Raw genomic sequence first — 14,482 nt, 5'->3', positions numbered from 1 at the left:
ACCCCTCTGCCTCCTGATATGACCTCGGCCACCAAACCACCTTGGGGCTTTATTTTTACTCGAGACATTTTGATTCACATGGTGAGGTTGGTTTCTTTCCCCCAACAGTGAGAAGACTTCTCTGCAGAGGAAGTAAAAGAGTGCCAGGCTGCAGTTGAAGCTGGTTAAACACCAAAACCACACTCCTGGCCTTGCTGGGTTTGAGACGTGACACTCAGCCATGCAGCTCAGCACTGGCTTTTTTCGCCTGCCAGTTGTGCACCATCCCTGTTTGCACTTAATTTTTTTTAATGAGTGGATTTTTCACTTTAAATTGCTGATAAAAACCTTCTCATCTGCAGCTCCTGCGTTAGCAATCCAACCAGAAATGCTGTGCCACTTTGCCTGGGTTTGTGATGTTCCGTGGATGCTCAGTGCTGCTCTGCCACAGCCCAATTCAGCCTGTTGCACTCATGTCATGTAGAACCCAAATGTTGCTTTCCAGCACAACCTGACCTTTTGTCACTACCCAGAAAGTGAAGGCTGAGCTATTTGTAACAGTTTCCAGAAGTTGGTGTTGATTTTTTTTCTTTTTTTCAACCCCCCCTTCTTCTTTTTAGACCACATTGGTGGTTTTATTTAACTGTAAAGAGCAAGGCAGGGGCTAATGTTGCCTGAATGGGAGAGACACTGGCATGTTCTCCTTCTGGCAGCAGGCATCTGGTGCTAATGTGTGTGGTGGATCAGAGGTGGGATCTCTACAAGGACATCAATGAGCTGTGCCTGTGTGAGAGGCTCTGCTCTATCCCAGTGCTCAGAGAGGCTGCGGTGAGGGGAGCGAGACTTCATGTTCCAACAAGTTTCTCATACCCTAAAACCAAGTACAATCATCCAGAAACCGCCTTTCCCTGTCAGTCACTCTTTCCTCATTTCCTCTCCTGCTGGTGCTGATCAGGCAGGGATTTGTGTGTAACCAAACCCCCTCCTGCTGCTGCACACGAGGCCTTTCTCTGAGCAGTGGGTTTGATGATCCTGGTGCTGCACAGTGGTGTTGGGAGGGAGAGTTTGCACTTGAGATGAGAATGCTGCCACAATTGGCAGTACTAGTAAAGGAAGTAAAATATCTTAATAGCGGGCTTGGGAGATTTCCCAGAGCAGGGTGAAGGCTGTAGACACTGATTTCTCTTGAGATCTCTTTTTTGTTGTTAGTCTAACCTTGATCTTTGTCTGAAGTTGGCCCAGGCCAACGTTTCCTGCTGTCTGTTGCCGACTTTTTGAGATTGGCACCTCGTATCCCACAGCCAAACCTCCTAATTCTGCCATGGGGAATGTTTATTCCTCTTCAGTGTTAAATGAGCCATTTCCAGACAGGCTTCATATCCACTGTGGAGGTGGGTACTAGGAAAGAAACTTCCTTCCGGAGGATCAGGGAGTGGAACCTGCTGGAGTCTGTGTCATTTCCTCTGTCCTTGGCTCTACTCTTCCTCCCCAGCAGGTCTCACTGCTGCATAATTCAAACTGGACAGGCAGGGAGATGCAGCAGGATGGACAACTACCTGTGGGCTGTGGGAGCCTGAGGCAGAGCTTGGCTGGGAGCAGCTGCTGTTATCCCGTGGCTGGAAGAGTGGGAATGGGAAGGTTGCGTGAGATAAATGCTGTCATCCTTCTGGAAGGCTCTGTCTCTGCTCAGCCTGTTGTCCAAATGTCTCCTCTCTTGGCCAAACTCCATCCTAAGCCTTTCAGGGTTTGATCTCTTCAGTCTTCACCCTTCTTAGTTTCTCACATTATCTCCCTCCTTTGAGCTTTAACCCCACAAATAATCTACTTTGGAGTAGTGAAGAAGGCTGACAACACCCTGAGCTGCCTTAACAGCTGATCTCTTGCAGCCAGAATTCATCACACATCTCTTAGGGTCAGTTTTCTGTCACAGGAAGGTGAACACTGTTTATTCCTGGCAGACAATGAGTGTTTGAGTATAAGCTGCTTTTGGTTGGGGCTGCTTCAGTGCACATGTGGCCTCCTCTTTACCTGCTGGACGCAGAGAGCTCTGCCTGGGCTTTCAGTGCTTTACCAGATGCAGCTTTGAAGAGTTGAACTTGTATCCTAAACAACCTGAGGCACCAGAGCCAATTTGTGAAAAGTTTTGTGTCGAAAGTGAACTTGATATCTCAGCTGAGGACTTTCTGGCGTGTTTGCATAGATTCAGAGAGTTTATGGTCAGCAGGGACCATTAGATCATCTAGTCTGATCTCCTGTATATCACAGGTCCTTAAATTTCACCCTGCTACTCCTATATGAAGCCAAATAATTCGTGTTTGGCTCAAGCAGTACTTCCAGAAAGACATCCAGCCTTGAGAATCCACCCTTTTCCTGGGGAGTTCGTTCCAGTGATAATTGCACCGGTTTTGAGATGCTTTTACCTTCCTTGCAGAGTGAATGTTCCCAGTTTGTTCCCATGCCTTGCTGTTCTGCAAGTGTGAAGAGCCCTTAAGTACCACGGAGGCACTTTGCATCCAGCAATCCAATCGCCTCCCAGCCTTATTTTGATAACACTGAACAGATTGAGCTGTTTAAATTTTTCACTGCAAGGCAACATTTCTAGCCTTTGAATCACTTTTATGGCTGTTTTTCGGGACTCTTTCCAATTTTTCAGCATCCTTTTAAAAATAAGGGCACTAGAGCTGGGTGCAATATTTCAGTGCTGTATTTAGATGTGAATGTGCTGTCCAGTGCCTGCTCTGCTTGCACATCCAAGGGATGTGTTTAATCCTTTTTTGCTGGACATTGCATTGGGAATTCAGCCATTGTGGTCCCTAAAGGCTTTTTGGAGAAGCTGCCTCGGGCACGATCTCCTGGAGGCTTAATTTTACATGTGATGCCAGATGAATAACATGACATTTGATGCTGGAAACCCCCAGATTTTGAAGCTGTTATAATAAACCCTGTGTGAATGTTCTGTAGCCATCGTTACTGGCTGCTCCAAACGGGCAGTTTGACAGCAGAATTTCCTTTTGTTGATTAAAAACGTTGCTAGTGAATCTCTACCATCCTCTTTCCATCCAGTTCTGTGAGGATCCCTGAAGACCTCTCTTTAAGAGGTTACTGAATCAGTTTATTCATTTAATGATAATATTTTTTCAAGAATGTTGCATATTACTAATTCATGGAAACCAAATTTAGATACAAGCTTGGTTGAAAAGGAAATAACACACATATAAATACTCTGTTTGACCTGCTTTCACTGAGTTGGAAGTTCTGCTAGTAAATTCGTTATTAAATTATGTTGAATTTATTGAGAAGTCAGACACTTGTTTTGAAGCCAGTGAAGTTACCATAGTTGGATCTTTACGTTACTAAAGCAGATAATTTTCTTGCTTAACATTTTTTCCTCTCACCTGATCCCTGCAGGGATGCAGGAAGAACTCAAAAGCTCACTGCTTTTGCCAAGGGGCTTCTTAAATGCCTCTTTTTCTGTTGCTGGGCTGCTGGCTTGTAACTCTTATAGCCGTGAGATGTGTCCTGGAGCTGCTGCACTGCGAAAGATGAGGAAGCTGCAGGAGTGTCTCAGTGTCTCTTTACCTGTAAATTAATTTTCTTATGCCTCAAGGCCATGATGCATCAGGGTTCCCTCTCTCTCCCATGTCGTAGCAAATTGGATTTTACGTTTGTGCAGTGTCTGATGTTAAGTAGCAGGATTTTCACTGGAATTGCTTCTGCTGCTACAGAAATGAAGCCATTTCAAGGCAGGACATTGTGACTGCTAAGCAGAAACCTGCACTAAACACGTGGCAAGAAGAAGCCAAGGCAAGCCCTGTATCCATTTGTGGTTGCAGGTGGTATATGAAGAGAAGTGATTACGTTAATTAGCCCAGCTGGAATTTGCCCACAGCTCTGTGGGTACCTTGTAAACACTGCAAAAATGCCAGACAACCTTAACAGCCCTTTTGTCTGCTCTCCTTTATGTAGGTAGCCATTTGCACAAAACCCTTTCCACCAGCACTTTGGCAGGATTACACCTGTAGCAGCAAAAACTCCTCCTGGTATCCTGCCAGTCGAGCCCACTGCAGCATTCTGGGCTTTTCAGGAGTCTCTGTATCAGTGTTGGGTGTTTCAGTGTGATAGTTCCATGAGCTGTGCCTTGCAAATTTGGGAGAGTGTGTGATAAAGGCTCAGGTTGGTATTTTTGTGGCCATCTCCAGGACAGGTAGCAGGCTCTCTGCTGCTCTTGGACTGGGTGGAGTGAAGCTCTGAAAGAGCTGCCTGTGGAAAGAGAGGAATAATCTCAATGTGGTTTATCTAACCCTTGAGCTGGGAGTGAGAATACGGCACGTTTCGGGTGCCTGGATGTTATTGCACACAGTTCTCAGCAAGGAAGCTGTGCCTGGAAAAGCCTGACTGCCCAAGAAACCCTGAAAATATTTGAGCTGAGCGTGGTACGTGTTTTGGAGCAGAGCTGTGTGGCTCTGTGGTCTGTATCCCAACCCCTTGTCACTGAGGAGACCCTTAGACTCAGGAGAACATCCTGCTGTGCTCCAGGCCCTTCCACTCCAGTGGAGACAGCGCATTTGTTACAGGCACTTTTGCATCTGGTCTCTTGATTAATGGACTTGTCTTTTGCAGCCTATTTTGACTCTGACACCGCTTTCTGCTCCACAGATGCTTTGCTGATGTTGAAGAAAGTTTGCCTCGCTTGATAAAGACCAGATCCTGGAATTTACTTCCAAACCTGAAGTAACAATTTTTAACTTGAAACGCTTTTTCCCCAGGAGTCGCTTCTCCAGAATCTTTCCCTTATTTGGTGCCTCCTTCACAGCTGGGGCTTGATGCTCAGGTGCCAAAGCTCTGTGCAATCCAAATGGGTCCATGCTGGGTTCAAGTGAAGTTGGCAGCACTGCTTGCTAGCCTGGATCATGGCACTGCTTTTCCTGTGCTCTGTGGTGGCATTTCCAGCATTGCTGTGCTGGGGAATACCATTTTCAGTGTGGTCAGTGCAGTCTCTGCAGATTGAGTCTTGCTTTCTTCTCTCCTGGCTGGAGACAGGACTTCCCTTTCCCAAAGCTGCCCGAGTGATTCCGTGTTGCTGTCAGGCTGTGCTCCCCGTGGCCTCCAGGAGATTTGAGCTGGCTGTTCAGCCCCGTTGCTATCTCTGCTCTTTTAGCTGCTCCACGAGAAGTTGTTAGTCACTGTTGATTCCTTCCATGGCAACAAATCCAGTTGGGTTGGCGGCGAGGTGTGCGAATGCTCCCCAAGCAGCACTGGGCTGCTTCCTCTGGTGAGGTTGCCTCTTCCCAGGTGGATTTAGTCTGTCTGCACATGCTGACTCATGACAGCAGAAACAGCTGTTTTCAGCTTCAGGCACTACTGTGTGCAGGGACCCCTTCTTCTTCTTGACAGCTGGTTTGTTTTTATAACTAATGCCTTCACTATATGCTCATAACTTCCATATCGGTGATGCCCGCTTTTCAGCTGGAAGGGCCAAAATCCAGTTTTTGACATAGTTTCATTGTTGTATAAGCTTTTCTTGATGGGCTTTTCCCAAGCGAGCAGCTGGGACTATCCAAATTTGGTTCCTTGTCCTAAGGAGAAAAGCTGCCCATGAAGGGCAGCAATGTCAGTGTACAGGGAGTCCTGGTCTGGCATCCTGGTGCCAGCACAAGGGCCATTTTTTGGGAAATCTTTGTGGGGAACCACTTTTGGGCTGCACAGTGAGTGAGGTGAAGGCAGTGAGTTGTTGTTGTAGGTCTCGTGGTAGCACTGTCAGGGTAGGGAGAATGCTGGCAGTGCTTTTGGGAAGTGTTCATCACCACCATGGTGAATGAACAGCAGGTGACAGAACTTCCTCCTCTGTGCCAGGCCACTCACTGAGGTCCCTGTTTCCCTCTCCCCGTGAGAAGCTGAGGTTGATGGGAGGAGCTGGGAGGGCTCCCAGAGGCTGAGGGACAGGTGAGTCAGTGGGGAAACAGTCATCCAGAGAAAAGCCCAGTCAAAGCAGCCCCATGGCCTCAGCGTGACCTCGAAGATGAAAGGTCCAAAGTTGAGTGATGAGCTCATCAAAACCTCGAGGCTGTGAGAAAAAGTGGTGAAAAGAGGTGTGAGGTGCCTGCTTGAGATGCCACAGAGCTGGGGCACACAGGGCTGCCTGCCTGGGCTTGCTGGGGTTGTGATTAAGTTGGCAAGAGGCATGAAACATGCTTCATTCCTAGAGGCAGGTATCACATTTCCTTAAAAACAATTATAGGTAAGCACATATCTCTGTCCCAGTTCTGTACTGGTTCCTGGGGAGTGTGATTTGTTAGTCCTTGGCATTGTGAGTGAAAAGGCTGAGTGTGAAACTTGCTCTGAGAAAATTGAGGTGAAGCCAATGTCCTGACAAGCTCTCCTGGAGCTGGGTGTCTGTGGAAACACTCTGGGCATGTCCCTGCTGGGTGTCACTTTCCATTTGAGGTGGGGAATGTTGGTTTTCCCCTGCTGCTGGTAAAGTGTGGGCATTGCAGAACCCTCCTGGGACTGTGGGTGAATGTGGGCCTTGAAGGAAAACTTCTGCCCCGATTTCTGCTTTTCCCCACCTGCAGCCTGCCCACAAGTGTTGTTTTCTGGTAGAGATGGGTCAGGCCACAAACTCCTTCTCTTTTCCATATTCCCCCTCAAAGGGTGGAGAGCATGGATTTTCTCTTCCAGCTCTTGCATAGCATCTTGCTGTGGGGCAGAGCACTGCCCACTGCCCCACCAAGGCTCTCACACTGAGCTGGGGGCTGTGATTCCTTAGATTTCTTAGGCTGTGTCTGTGTCAGGGGCTGTGATTGCAGCCAGAGCCACAGAGCTGCTCACAAACCAGCTTTCTGCCTCCACAAGGTGTTGCCTGAAAAAAAACCAGTACCTGTTAAAGGCTTCAAGCTCTCAATTACCAATGTGTCCTAAGGTGAAGAATCAGCTATATCCAAACTTCACTGGCAGAGTGAATAAGGGTTTTGCTGTGCTGTCCCAGTATTCCCCAGTCTCTTCTGGGTTCCATCTGCAGAGTTAATAAAATGGTGGCAAATCAAGTTGAGTTCTAGTGGAAAGGGCTCTTTAGGGCAGCAGTAAAATAGTGAGTAAGCAAGAACCCCTTGCTGCGGGGGCCAGTTTAATTGGTCTGGCTTGTTTTATGAGACAGGTTTTATGTTCAAACTCGCACATGGCCCAGGAGCAGCTCTGCAGCAGGGCATCATTCTCCTGCATGGATCCTCCGGGAGCGCAGCCGGGTTAATTACACCTCACTGAAGGTGCAGAGCAGCTGGCATCAGTCGTGGCATGAGCCCAGGGGCTCAGCAAGGAGCTGGGAGGTGGCACCAGAGCTAGGATGCCAATGACAACTGTCCCCTACAGCCAGGCTTGGCAGGGAGCTTGGGAGGCACTGACTGATGCCCTCCCTGCACCCTCTGGCATGTGCCCAGCTCTTGGCTGGGCACTGCCACGGCCCTGCCAGGTAATTTTATCCTCTCCCCATGCTGCTGTGAGTGGAAGTGGAGGAGTTGAAGCTGTAAAAGCCCTGGGTGGATTGGAGCAGCGTGGGGGTGCTCTGGGTTGCTCCTGGTCAGCGTCTCCCTCGCAGCGCTGGGAGCCTGGCTTTTCTCAGCGTGCTGAGGCTGTGCAGGCACAGGAGAGAGAGGAAAACCTCCTGCTCTGGGGAAGGTAAAAGTGAGGCCAGGCCACTCCTGCTGTGACACAGCCACCTCCAGGGCCAGGCTGAGTGAGTGCTGACCCACCCACAGCTGTCCTCAGAGCCGGGTGGATAAGGACTGGGAAAGCCCAGAGCTGTGCTAAGCGAGCAGAGGTGGCCTGGAGCAGTAGTAGGTAATTATTCAAGTCAGGGTTTGGAGTCAGGGGACCAAAGCAGGGCAGGAAGCTGCCCTCACACCGTGTGCTACAGCCAGCTCCCCTGTGTCCCCTTAGTTCCATGTCCACAGAATTGTGGAGTGGTTTGGATAGGCAGGGACCTTAAAGACTATCCAGTTCCAGCCCCCCTGCCCCATCCAGCCTGGCCTTCAACACTTCCAGGAATGGGGCAGCCACAGCTTCTCTGGGCAGTTCAAGAGCTGTTCAATAGCAGCACTGCCACTGCAGGGTCTCAGAGGCTCTGCTGGTACATCTGAACACTTTCTCTAACACCAGATAAATGATGGGGTGCAGCATCACCCCAAACCACCCTTGCTTCAGAAAGCTGCTCCTGACAGGGCACAAACAATTGCCTCAAGTGCTGCTGCTGAGCTCTCTGTGCTGCCTGCTCTGCACAAGAGCACTGGAGAGAACATCCTGCTCCCTCTCTGCCTTGTCCAGCTGCTGCTCTGCCTCTGACACAGTCAGGAGCACAGAACAGGCTGCTGCTGGTTGTGGGGTTGTTTTTTCCATTGGTGGGAATGCTAGTGGGGAAGGCAGCCTTTGGGGACTCCTGCAGAATCCCTTAGGCTGTGCAAAGCTTTGAGTTGGTGGAACAGGGGGAAAGAGACCTTTGGGGGTTTCCAGGGTGTGTTTTTGAGTTTGGGGTGCCCGGGCTGTAGGTATCAGATTTGGGTTCTGGGGTGCAGGTATCGGGTTTGAGGTGCCCAGGGCACAGATATCAGGTTTTGGGGTGCAGGTATTGGGTTTGGGGTGCCCAGGCTGTGGGGTTTGGGGCTCACAGGGCACAGCAGCCCTGTGCAGGATCTCAGGACCCGGCAGAGGGTGCTGTGTCTCCACCGCCTCTCCCAGCTCCGCTTCCAGCTCCAGCTGTTTGGCACTTGCCTCTGCCTCTGTGCATGATGTTTGTAAGAGTTTGGGCATGTCCATTTGGTTCCCATCTCCAGTGCCACCCCCAGCATCCAGGCCAGGTTCTTCTGTCACTGGGGACATTCTTAATTCACAGGAAATAGGAGAGAGTTTAATTGTTTTCTCCTCTCTCTCTTTTTTTTTCCTTTTTTTTTTTTTTCCCATGCAGCTGAACAAAAGGTTCATCCTCAGTTTTCTCCATGCCCATGGGAAGCTGTTTACCAGGATTGGGTAAGTGTGCAGGATGTTTATTTTATTTTCCTACATTACAAGTCTTTTTGGAATTTAATATTGTTAGCAACTAAGCTGTGTTTGGAGCTGAGGGCACAGGGTGTGAATTCTTGCAGGCCTAGCCTCCTGGTTCTTATTCTCCTTACCCGCCCTGCAATCCACACTGCTTGGAGCTTGGGCTTTTCCTTCCCCCCACCTCAAAGCCCATTCCTGCCCATGCACCAGGACCCTCTGGCAGGAGCTGAGCTCTGATGGTTCACACACCCAGGAGGGACTAGAGGCTGTTTGCTCTCTCCCATCACCTAGCTGTGCTCCTTCCCCTTCAATTTCTGGGTTTAACCCCCTCTCTTCTGTTGCCCTCACCCAGTACAAAGGTGGCTCCTGTGGGGCTCTTGGTGGCTGTTGCCTGCCAGGAGCACAAAACCATCGAGGCAGATTCATGTGGTGGCTGAAAGCTGCCATCTAGATCATGTCAAAACAAGCCTTGCTCTTCACCTCCTCACTGCCATTTCGGTGAAAGCCCCATAGCTGAGAGCTGCCCTGGCTGTGGGAACTGTGTTTGTACAAAGTGCCCTTGGCAGTGGCTGTCAGAAATGGGTTTCAAGTAATTGAACAGCTACCCTTGAAGCAAAGCAAGCCTGATCCCGGGCTGGGCTGAGATCCCAGCCTGGGGGACATCCTTGTGACCCCGAGGGCAGAGCTCAGCCTCACAGCTGATGGGCTTCCCATGGAGCTGCCTCTGCTCCAGGCCCAGACTGGCCCTCACTGTCAGCGTGGAGAAGCTGTGTGGGAGCAGCTGTTGAGGAGAGACCTCATGTGGGTCTCTGGCAGTGGTGGTCTCTGCTCAAGCCTGCCAGTGCTTTGGAAGCAACTGGAGTCTCATGAGCTCTGTTGGCTCCTTCATTCTGCTGCTGGCTCCAAGTCACAGGGCTGAGAGGCCTTTTCCAGGCCATGGAGGTAAAGGGAGTGTGGATGCAAAGTGACAGCTTGTCCATGCTGTTGGTGTTTTTGTCTCAGATCTATAATTCTTTGTCCCCTTTCCCTCCCAGAGCACAGTAGTGATGGGAACAGCACAAATCCTGCCACACAGCAGCACCTCAGCACTTGCTCTATCACAGGGATGACCACTCAGGAAAGGCACTTTGGACCCTTCATAAAAAACAGGGAAACAAGGACTGGTGATTTTTTGGAGATCCAAGTGCCTGAGGGCAAGGGGGAGAGCCACCAGCTCACTGCTGATCTCTCCCTGAGTCACAAGGCACTGATTATCCACTCATGGACACCAGGCTGGCCTGCAGCAAGGAGGCAGAGCTGGGTGTCCTCCTGCCTGCAGGAAAAGAGGAGGAGAACTTCCAGAGCCCACAGAAAATTTGGGAAGTGCAGGGTCTGTGCTGGAGGGCAGAGCATCCGGGGAGCTGCTGGTCCCTGCCGCTGTGGGGCTGCAGTCAAGCTCTGGTTGAACGAATGCCAGCAGGGGATTAATGAGGATGTAGCAGAGATCAGTTGCACATTTGGCTCCTGAGACTTTGTGAAATTAAGATGCAGCGTTTGAGGCAGTTGCTTCCCAGGACAGTCATTTAGAAAACCCAAGTATGTTTAATGGTACAGTATGCCCTGAAGTACTTAGGAGGGAAGTAGAAAGTAATACCATGACACAGGAAGAGAAAATCGTCCAACCCTGCTAAACAGCTTCCGTGCTTAAAATAGGTAAAAGGTGAGGGATAGCCAAGTCCTCTTTGGGCAGGATCTTTGGTGATTTATCTGAAAAAAATATGGAAAAGATGATGTTGTCCTAATTGGACTCTTGCTCCTCAAACCACAGGTAAGCAATTTATTAAAAGCTTCCGCTCGGCTCCTGACCTGCTGGTTCTGAGCTCAGTGGGGTTACTGCATGCTGTTCCAGATGTGCTGTGGTATCAAAGCACAGCTGGCTGAGCTGAGGAACACTCCTTCTCGTTGTTATTCCATGGCAATAACGTTCATCTCCTCAGTAACAACCCATCCTGCAAAGGGCTCCCCATCCCCTGAGTGCTGTCCGCCCTAGGAGGATGTTGCTGGATACACTGGATGTGGTCTGAGATTTCTCAAAATTAGGAAGTCTTTAGAAGCAATCAGTTTGCTCTAGTTCTCTGGCTGTGCCCCAAACTTAGGGAAGTTGCCTTTTGCAGGGAAATCAATGCATTTGTACCGACAGAGATGCTCCATTTTGCACAGCTACAAAGTACAAGGGGTCTGTTTGTTCCAGCCCATATTTTTGGGAATGTAACAGAGACTTTGAACTGCTCCAGCAAACAGTGCCCGGGAAGAGGGTACCCTGCTGGTACAGGCAGACCCGGGTGTTGAAAAGCACCCATGAAATATGGCTAAAAATAAAGCCATTTCTGTCTTTAAAAATAAAGCTGTCACTGTCCTGTAGTCTGTTGGGGAAGCCCAGCAGAATTGCCCATGTGGGTTACCAGAAGTGGCTCATTAATCCAGCCCGTGGTGATATCACAAGATCTGAATCTCTTGGGGGAAGATAGAGGAAATTGCTATGGAGGCCCCTGAGGTCGCCTGCCCCAGCTCCAGATGCCTCACCCACTGTGGATTTTGGCTCCCTCATTCCCATTTGGGCACTTGATAATGTCACTGATAAGTGGCGTGGACTCTTGCTGGGAGATATTCAGTCTGCTGGGTCTGGCTGTGGCTTTTTCTAGTGTAGGAACAAGAATCAATACAGCAAACACAGCAGAAGAGGCAGTGGGACAGGAGCACCTCCCCCCTCAGTAGCTCCCAAGGTTTGGGGCAGCTTCTTGCTTATAAAATTGCCTTCATGGGATGCCAGGTGAGAACTATCCTGGGCAACCACATCTCGGTAGTTTTTGGGGTTTGACTGCGCTCTTCTCAATCACTTCAATTTTTCACCCCACTTCAGCCGGGAAGTTGCTGAGCATCCAATAAGCTTTGATAAGTGACCTCAGCTAATTCCCTCAGCGATGAAGAGCAGGATAAAGGTGTCAGATTTCCGTGGGCGCTTGTGAGAGGTGTTGAAAGCTCACCCCATCCCCAGCCGTGGCCCCGCAGCCGCCGGCTGCTGTGTCCTGACGCGCGACAGCGGCGCTGCGGCTGTGAGGACCCGCTCCAGCTTTGACACTGTCAGCAGCTCCACCAGTCACAGAGTCCCTGTCCTGTGGGGCTCGAAGTGATGAAGTTTCGGGGCTCAATCACAGTGCTGGGGAGTGTGTAGCCTGGGGGAGACAGGGCTCGGTGCCATGGGATCCGATCTTGCAGCGAGGAGTTCTGGAGGAAGCTCGCTCTGGCCGGCGTTCAATGCACTGGAATTGCCACATCCGCAATGTGGCACCAGCGTGTGCATTTTGCTGCAGCCTTGGGAGTCCCATGGGCTGCTCCTGGTCCAAGTGAGCTGCTGGCCCCTTGGCACCTCTCCCAGATTGGTAGAAGTCAGTAGAAAAAAATGGTTGGTCAGAAATGACTCATAAAGGCCGTGTTTTCCTGCCAAAAGAATGCTGCCTGTCGGTCACAGAGCAATCCCTCACTGCCCTCTCTAAGGAAGCAGCCTATACCTTCTCTCCCCACAGCTCCTGGATGGCAGACAGCACCTCAGGGATTCCCCTTTCCCCAGGAGATGTACACAGACTGAGCCATGCCTATCTCCCACCCCACGTCCCAGGGCACAGCCTGCTTTCTACAGCCTCTCTCTCCCTGTCTGCAGGATGGAGACTTTCCCTGCTGTGGCCGAGGAGGTCCTGAGGGAGTTCCAGGTGCTGCTGCAGCACAGCCCCCCTCCCATCGGAAGCACCCGAATGCTCCAGCTCGTGGCCATCAACATGTTTGCAGTGTACAACTCCCAGCCCAAAGGTACCACGTGCTGCTGGAGGGGGAATGGGATGGAGATCAGCCACTCTCCATGTGGAGAAGGGTGTGGGGACACCAGCTGGGGAGGTGGGAGTGGTGGTTGGATGCCTGTGGGTGTCAACACAAAGGGACCTTGGCTGGGCCTTGGAGCTGGCTGAGGTGTCTGAGGAGTGAGGAGGCATCGCATCTCCCTGGAGTCTGAGTCATCAGCACAGAAGGAAGATGCTGCTTTGTGTTTCTGCCTTCCCAGTGTTTGACCTGGGCCCTGCTCAGTGCCTCTGCTGGCACCAGAAGGGCTGGGAGGGTCTCAGAGGCCTCAGCTGTTGGCTGTGGCTGCCTGTGTCCCTGCAGGTGGCTGGGGGATGTGATGCCACTCTGAAAAACCAGCCTGGAGCCTGCACCCCATATTAAGGCAGAGAACAGCACAGATCTAGTGCTACTTAACCCTCCTCCTCTCACTTCTTACCCTCCTCCTCTCACTTCCTCCATCCACCCAACAGCCTGGATGGTCTCTACCATTGACAAGTTTAATGTGCTGAGTAGCAGAGATGCCACCAAACCAAAGCCTCTTCACTGAGTTTGAAATTATGCTTCCAGGGAATGTGTTTTATCCTGTGTCCCCCACAACACGCACTCAGCAGCAGATACCTAGCTCTGCCTGAGCTGTGTGTTTGGGATGAGGCTGCTCTCCCTGGGTGGGAGGAAGCAGGATATCGCATGCCGATGGCTTGGGATTTAGATCCCAAAGATGAAGGCCTCCAGCTGATGGATTTCAGCTAAAGCCAGCATGTGGGCGATCAGGCTGAGCCCCAGAGAGCTGCTGCTGGAAGATCTCTCCCTCGTGAGCCAGTTGGCCACTTGTCAGGCTGGTTGGTGGTCAGCGGCCAAGGTCAGCTGATGGAGCAAACCGGCACCAGCTGGAGGGCTGGGCAGTGGCTCCCGTGTGCTTCTGCCTTGCAGGCACTCTCCTGTCCTGGAGGGAGCTGTCAATCCCACTGGTGAGGCAGCTGTGCCCTCCTGCCTGCCAGATGCCAGCCAACGACGGCGTGTTTATCTTTGAGCTGCAAAGTACTTTGTGATTATAAGCAAATGCCTCTGCGTGACGGTAATTATTGTATTCATAATATTAATAATACCCCTGGTAGGTGAATTAATAGTGGTGTCTGTGCCACAGCCAGGAGCGGGTGGGAAGGAGAGGATGAGATCTGTCTGGGATGGATGGCAAACCCCTGTGGCAGAGCTGGAAACAATCCCAGCTCTCAAACCGCCGGGCCGTGCTCGTCCATCCATAGCCGAGTTGTGGATGTGTGTGAGTGACAGAGGGAGTGCTTTTTATCTCATGAAAAGTAAGTATTCTCAGAGTTTTCTGCCTCCTGTGTGGGTAGCTGCCAGCTGCTCCCAGCTTTCGGCTCTCTGGAGAAAGCAAACCTGTTCCTGCCGGGACCTGCGGAGCAGGTGGCAATGCTCACGGAATGCCTGCAGGTCGGATGGCACCACGGCTGCCATCTGATGCCAAGGGCCCTTCAGGGATTTCCCTGAGGGCTCTTTGCTCTGGTGACCCTGCAATATCTCCGAGAACGTTGCTGGCAAAGCAATTCCTGCTGTCAGCGCGAATGCCCCGGTGGTCTCGGAG

The 14,482-nt window shown here is 50.9% G+C and overlaps 1 protein-coding gene across 5 annotated transcripts in view; it reads left to right on the top strand.

The window, feature by feature from the left end:
- The window catches only part of SMG6 (SMG6 nonsense mediated mRNA decay factor), a 103,173-nt gene that overhangs the window by 14,534 nt on the left and 74,157 nt on the right, over nt 1-14,482 (top strand). For all 5 annotated transcript variants that reach the window (XR_014855713.1, XM_085078234.1, XM_085078232.1 and 2 more), the window contains exons 9-10: nt 8,933-8,994; nt 12,707-12,852. Coding sequence is in view for 4 of the 5 variants with exons in the window: in XM_085078234.1 (XP_084934360.1) it covers nt 8,933-8,994; nt 12,707-12,852 (208 nt within the window). In the remaining variant the exon portion in view is untranslated. The remainder of the gene's footprint in view (nt 1-8,932; nt 8,995-12,706; nt 12,853-14,482) is intronic.

Source organism: Lichenostomus cassidix, chromosome 19 (genome assembly GCF_008360975.1).
Source record: "Lichenostomus cassidix isolate B80296 chromosome 19, HeHo_3.0, whole genome shotgun sequence".
Lineage (NCBI taxonomy): Eukaryota > Metazoa > Chordata > Aves > Passeriformes > Meliphagidae > Lichenostomus > Lichenostomus cassidix.
The sequence above is the reverse complement of the archived record's forward strand: the minus strand, read 5'-3'. Positions and strand labels throughout refer to the sequence as shown.